Here is a 6,631-nt window from a genome sequence, read left to right as displayed (position 1 = left end):
CCCTTCGGAGCTACGTAGGGCGTACACACAATGGCGCTCCGCAAACAAGACGGAATAACGCTTCCCTGTGAGGCCACCACAGCGGTGTTTCGGTAGTTCTTTCCCCGGTCGTTCCTCGCCGTCTTCTCATTCTTGGCTGAATGCGCTTGTGGAAGTGGCAGTGGGTAGTTGGCGAATCGGAAAAAGATAAAACGGCAATAGATGTCGATGCCTACGCGAAATTCTACAGAGCTGCCGGGAGGCTCGACTCTGGAGCTTTCGCATCCCTGCGGGGGATAAATGAAAATTGATGGAGGAACGGAACGGGCAGACACCTCATCGACAGTTTGCGGTCTCTTCTCAACTGCAATAGTCTTCAGAGATACGGGACGCTTCCGTCGAGCCAGCCGAGTTTCTTTCAAGGTCAAGACTCCCGTACTTAGTTCGCCGAAGGCCCGAGAATGGAAGCTTCATCTCAACTCGTTCCCTTAAAACCGCAGACGGACGAAAACATTGGTGAATAATGGGAATTGCCTTACGCGATTCAGACGTCGGAACGCAAGGTTTGATGTGCTTGGTCGTTCGTATTCGAGGACTCGAAACGCGTTTCTGGGAGACTTGGTCCACCTCCCGAGAAACGCTCGTTGCCCACTTGAGAACTTGGCCATTAGTAGAGGACTTGACCGAACTTTCAAAGCGGCCGGGCTACTTCCTTCAATTGCGAACAAAACAGACCGATGGCCACCCCGACAGATAGATGAACGGATAGGCGAAAGAACTTGCCGACAGGCTGCTTGGTGGGCTTAGGTGTGACGCACCGAGTTTGCATAACAAGCACATTGAGCTGCATTGCGGCGACCGAACTCCCCTAAATACAATCGGCAACTCGGCTGGGATTTCTTTCAGAAGCGCGGTAGCAAGCGCTGCGTGACATCCACAGCATAAGTCGAGTCTTACTCGATGCTTGCGGGGTCGAAGGAAGGCTCAACTTAATTTCTTCGCTCCCCGCATCTTCCCGCTCGGCGTTTATGAGGGAAACCCGAGATTCGAGCTCCGGATTCTCGATACGATGAAGCTCAGTCGTTCGCCCAGAAGAAAATGAAGGAAAAACTCGACTCGATCCCGCTCGAGATCCTCCAGCGATCCTCTTTGAAGAGAGCTCGCGACAGGGAAAACTCGAGGATCGGGGCTTGTTGAGCGACCGGAGAGAAAACCGAGGTCTTGCGGAGAACATCTCAGGATTTTGTCAAGAGCAGTTGACAAGCCGAGAAACAATTGCTTCAATGCGGAGGGGGAGAAGCTTCCCGCGAGAAACGCGTCTCAGCGCTCTCTATCGCGCCGCAGCTCCAGCTGGAAATGATCTTGCGATCTGAAGCTGTTTGTCAATTATGGAAAAGAGGACGGGATCCCCGAGATTTCCAGGACGAGTGAAGGCGGGGCGTAGTGTGAAGAGTATCCAGACAGGATATCAGGGATATGGTTTTCTTCCAGTCTGAGGCGAAGCTTCCGCGTACGACTTGGCTCTGGTTTGTCTCTCGAGTCTGAATTCTCGGAGTCCCAATCACCGTTCAGGAGAGCTGAATTCAATACATACGATGTCAGCTTTTATCCTCTGAGAGAAGACGTTCAATTGAATTTTCCCGTCGGAGTTCAGGAAGAGCTCTGGAGACGCGCCCGAAATTTTATCTCGACCGTCAATGTCCGCCTCATGAAATCCGATGCTGAATTTCCGTGAGTCCTAAGGTTCCGAGCGCATCGGGAGCTGACGTTCATCCCAAAGCATCTCAGCCGATAATCGCGCATAGTTTTATCGCTGCTCTATCCAGAGTTCGGACCGCGGCTCACCGCAATAGAGTTTCATGAGCTCTTCAACCATGAGCCCTTTGCGTTTCTTCAAGGAGTGATCGCTATCCCCTCTCTTCGTCGGGGGATCGTCTCGATTTCGAGGAACTATTGCTCCGAGATCCATCCAGCTATGTCTGTCAAAACCAGTCGGGGAACCTCGACGGTTTGTACCTCATTGTTATTCATCATTCGAGAGTCGGATTTTCTCGCTCCGGCTTTATTTGCCTGTCCCGACGACCGGGTTCGTTCCGAGTCGCGGAGCGGAAGTGTCGATAGCTTTCGATCTCGATACCCGAGGGAACTCGCCCCTGTTTCGTTTTTCTGGCATTGTAGAGCGTTTCCGATCAATTCCGATTCAGCGGCTCGATGTCATTGCCGTCAACGGAAACAAAAAACATTCACGCGCATCAATCGCTTCCATCCGACGACGGAGTTCCTCGGATACAAGCATCGGCCCTCCTTTAAACATCGGACGGAATAATTCCGTGCTTGCCCTGTCAATCGTCCGAGACATCTGACGGCGAGTCGAGACTCACAGAGATTTGTCACGGAAGACCGCGCAGCGAGAGAGGTGCGAAAGGCTGAGGGGATACCACCGACGGCAGTGGCGGCGTGAGTCCGACGGCGACTTCACATCGAGTGTTTTCGAGAGTTTCTATGGCGACCTCATAGACGATCGGCTGCGCGTTTTCCTGACATTCTCAGCTGTTGTCGCTCGCATTTTCCCCGACGGCATTTATTTTCTCTCGAATGCGGTAGCTAGCGGAGATATCCACCGAAAACAACGAACGTCGACTTGTGTGCTTCTGGAAACACCAGAACAGAGGGGAATTGGCAACTCGCACTTGCACGTCTCTCAGGTCAGACTTGCGTGCGAGGACGTCATTCTGGAATTCGAAGCAGACCGACTCAAAAAGCCGCGAACGAGCGGGATTCGGTGAGCCATGTGTTCGGAACGCCGAGCCGGTTAACAGTGAAGTTCAGAATCGCGAAAAAAAACGCAGGATTCGATCCGAGACGATTCTGAACTGCGTGCTCCAGAGCGAGATAACAGAGTCCGGAAGCTTCTGACTTCTCCGTTGAACGTTTCTCGGAAGTGAAGTTTCGCCAGCTGACGTAGAACGTGACACGTTTTCAAGTTTTTAATTCTAAATCATAGGGAATTCCGAGTATCTGCCAGCTCCGACTGAGCACTTCTCGGCCGAGCGTTTCGAACGAGTGGACTCGCCTTGTGACGTCATCGGAGTCGGCTGACAATACCAAACCCGTCGACGGTCTCACGAATAATAATCCGTTGCCGTGTGTCAATTCAAGGAGCGTTGAGCTAGTCCTTTGGTCGCTTCGACGGCCGCGAGAACAACGGAGCGATGGTGCGCGTAGCGGTGCTCGGTTGCGGCGTGTTGGGCTCGAAAATAGTCGGCGACTTGGCCTATCACGGCCACGAAGTCCGGGCGTTCGATAGCAATCCCGAAGCTCTGGATAAGTTACTGCTGCGACTTGCGGAAGACACGAAAATCTTACGAAAAGACGGCCTGCTCAACCAGCCGAACTTCGTCGGCAACGTACTGTGCATGTCGCGACTGGAGGAAGCGGTTCGCTCGGCCGACTTTGTTTTCGAGGCAATCGTCGAGGATCTCTCGAGCAAAAGTGAACTTTTGACCCAAGTTTCCCACCTGTGCCCAACTACCACAATCATCGGTTCCAGTTCGATGCATCTAAACATAGACTCGATATTCGAACGGGCTGCCGGTAAGGAGCGCTGCATCGGAGTGCGTTTCCTGTTTCCAGTCTTCACCGTTTCCGAGGTGGAGATCCAGTTGGCTGTGGAAACTTCAATGGACACGCTCACCCGGACGCGGGAATTTCTCGAGCGCATGGGCAAGACTGCATTTCTCCGCGCGGGAAACCTCCCGCTTGTGCTGAGCGAGGCTCAAAGAGAGTACCGTTGGGTGACGAGAGTGCACATCTTCCAACAAACCGCCCGTCGCCGACCTCCCTTATTGGTACCGGACCTCACTCATCACGAGAACCTCGAGCGGGTGCTCAATTCCGAATTGATGGATGGCCTATCCCGAGAGAAAGACTGCGTGGTGTGCATGGACGAGGAGCGGAACTGCGTACTGCACCCGTGTCATCATCTCTGCCTGTGTGCTACCTGCGGCAAAATGCTCCTCAAACGCCAGGATGCGTGTCCGATTTGCCGTAAGAAAATCTCGTCGATTTTCCGGATATTTTATGCTTGAAGAGCCGTCCGCTTTTTTAATATCCGGGCTCGCATCCGAGGCAAACTCCAAGAAGATCTCAGCCCTCGCTGCGTAGAAAGTGATCTCAACCGGAATGGAGGAGAGGAAAAGATGACTGATGACCACGGTCTAGCTTCGGGAAACGTCATGATTCCGGTGACGTCCGAAAACGTGAGATCATCGCAAACCCCATCGACAGAGCTTATAAATTGTGGTAGATGGTAGATGTTGATGTTCACCTTATTGAACTGAGCTGCTCGACGAAAGTCTACATATTAAGTTTATAAAAAAAGATTTTAACCAAATTGAATAAATGAAAACGAGGACTCGAATCGCACCAATTAAGCTCGATCCCTCCTTGGTGAGTATTTTTTTTTCTCTCGCTGAGCTCCTGCGGACGCAGCACCTTCTGCGTTCATCGAGGATGTGGCTGCTGTTCATAACGATGGCTTAGTCTCAGCTCGGTCCACTGTGACTTGCTGACGAGTGAATAACGAGTCATCATCGTTCCTGGGGATAGGGGGTCGAGCACGCTCTAGAGGGCTCCGTCCAGGAATCGGGCGAAGGGAATGGAAATTCCCCTAGACCGCCACGCCTGAGAGGAAATTATCGACTGCTTCGATTGTTTACATTAGGCTGTTCAATTCAGCGATCTTGATGAGTTTGCTCAGCAGCTCACGGCGAGCAGCTGTCGGACAGCAGGTGCAGCTCTCCGACGACGGGCTCCAGCCGGAGCTCCGCAGTCTCGCGACCTTGGAGGCAGACGGACGTACATATGAAAAATGTCATGAAAAAAGTACGTTCGCTCGTATGATGGGCGTGCAGTCGGAACGACGATATACCCAAATGTCTAATTAACTACGAATTGAGTAGCACTCGAAAATAGCGAACTGGGTAGGGAACTGCGATTTCGGAGCAGGTCACGGTGATCGTGCTTGGAGCGAGGCGGAGTTTAGAGAATAGGAACAGGCTCCGAAAATTTGACGTACGCCTTACTTCCTCCGTGCGCTGCTCTGCGCGTAAGCACGGCGGGAAACTGCAGAAGGCGAGCACGGAAGAAGGTATGAACGAGCCGCGTAGCCCCGTACCCGCGTTCACCGCACACTCGGTTACACACGACCGAGAAATCATTATGCAAGCTCGGAGCGGGCGAGAAAAAAAGGGAGCCCTTAAATAAGAAAGGGAAACGTTACCGAGGCAAGAGCTGTTCCAAGCGGGACAACAGGGTAAGTCACCCACCTCAGCCAACCCGCCGACCCGCAGCAAAACTCTACCGCTTTCTGATATGACTCCGAATGGGATCGAGCCCGGCACTGGAACCAAGCCGGGAGCAGTAGAATTGATTCGGCATTCGTAGGGATCGAGGCGAATTCCAAGAATGAAGAGAGTTATCGAGGGAGTGCTCGCACACAAAAATCTCACGTCGCTGGTGAGCTGAGATGCCGGGAATGTACATACGAAGTGAATTCCACGCTCAAGATTCACCGGCTCCGCTCCAGTAATATTGGGAATAATTGTTTCAGAGCCAAAGATCAGGGAACTCGGCTGATTTAATGAAACAGGATTCCCGCGACGGTCGCCGTGAGGGATTCCCCGTCGCGTTCATCCTCCTGATTTCGATATATGCCTCGTCTCCTCTGACGAGAGACGAGTCCGGAGCCGAGGATAACTCGCGGGACGATTCTCGCGATCCGTATAGCTACCACAAGCTGGGCAGCATCATCTACTGTTGTGGCCATAAGTGAATGCGAGATGCTTAAACGAACGCCCATGTGGTGAGTGGATCGTACCGCTCACGACTATGGGTTCCGCGTAAGTGTTTCGCAAGGAATGGTCACAAGACAATGGTAGATAGACGGCGAAGGTAGCGGCGGCCGGCGGCATAAACGTTCTCGCACCGATACTGCGGTGGATCTGTTTTCAATCCAAACACTAGAGCTGGCCATTGTTTACGTGATTCGCAAATCGAAAACCAACGGGAGCGGTGCTCTCGCGATGGATGATGCCGCACCCTGAGTTTCCACGCCCGACTAGAATCCATGCGATCGCGGGATCGATACCAACGAGATTCCCATCGGTGATGTCGCTTCCTTCGACTGCGGAACGCTTCCGACAAACAATGATTGGAGAATGTGTATTTCGCAGAAATAAATTTCAAACTCGGAAAAATCACCGGCGTACACTTTGATGATAAATAACCGAGGGAAGAATCTATGTTGGAACGCCTTGTAAGGGTCTCTTAGATTCCGAATAACATGTTTCATCTGCGAAGAGAAACCTATTCTTAGCTCTGGTCATGCCCTCGTCGAATGATCGAGGGAAATCGTCGTCTCCCGCGGATTGAGGAAAAGAACTTCTCGTCAGATGTCAGAGCGTAACGTCTCTGTATCGCTTGTCAAATGATTATCGAACGGCGGTAACGCCGAACGCCTCGCTGCCTGGAGAAATCTGAGAACAACATGGGACATGAGCCACGCAGGAAATGAGATCGTCTCGTCGAGAAATAAGGTCATCTCATCGATTGCTTCCAATATGCCTCGAGAGCTGATCCTAATTCAATTTAC

The 6,631-nt window shown here is 52.2% G+C and overlaps 1 protein-coding gene across 1 annotated transcript; it reads left to right on the top strand.

Moving 5' to 3' along the window:
* The first annotated feature begins 2,749 nt into the window (after positions 1–2,749).
* LOC100901710 (L-carnitine dehydrogenase) lies at positions 2,750–4,408 on the top strand. Its single transcript, XM_003737465.2, has one exon. The coding sequence runs from the start codon at positions 3,192–3,194 to the stop codon at positions 4,065–4,067; it is 876 nt and encodes a 291-aa protein (XP_003737513.2). The 5' UTR covers positions 2,750–3,191; the 3' UTR covers positions 4,068–4,408.
* Positions 4,409–6,631: the final 2,223 nt, after the last annotated feature.

The sequence above is a fragment of the Galendromus occidentalis genome, unplaced genomic scaffold (assembly GCF_000255335.2).
Source record: "Galendromus occidentalis unplaced genomic scaffold, Mocc_1.1 scf7180000075558, whole genome shotgun sequence".
Lineage (NCBI taxonomy): Eukaryota > Metazoa > Arthropoda > Arachnida > Mesostigmata > Phytoseiidae > Galendromus > Galendromus occidentalis.
The sequence above is the reverse complement of the archived record's forward strand: the minus strand, read 5'-3'. Positions and strand labels throughout refer to the sequence as shown.

Bases quoted from the DNA above. Each gene is read 5' to 3' on its own strand.
- LOC100901710 (XM_003737465.2), top strand. From the start codon at position 3,192: ATGGTGCGCGTAGCGGTGCTCGGTTGCGGCGTGTTGGGCTCGAAAATA.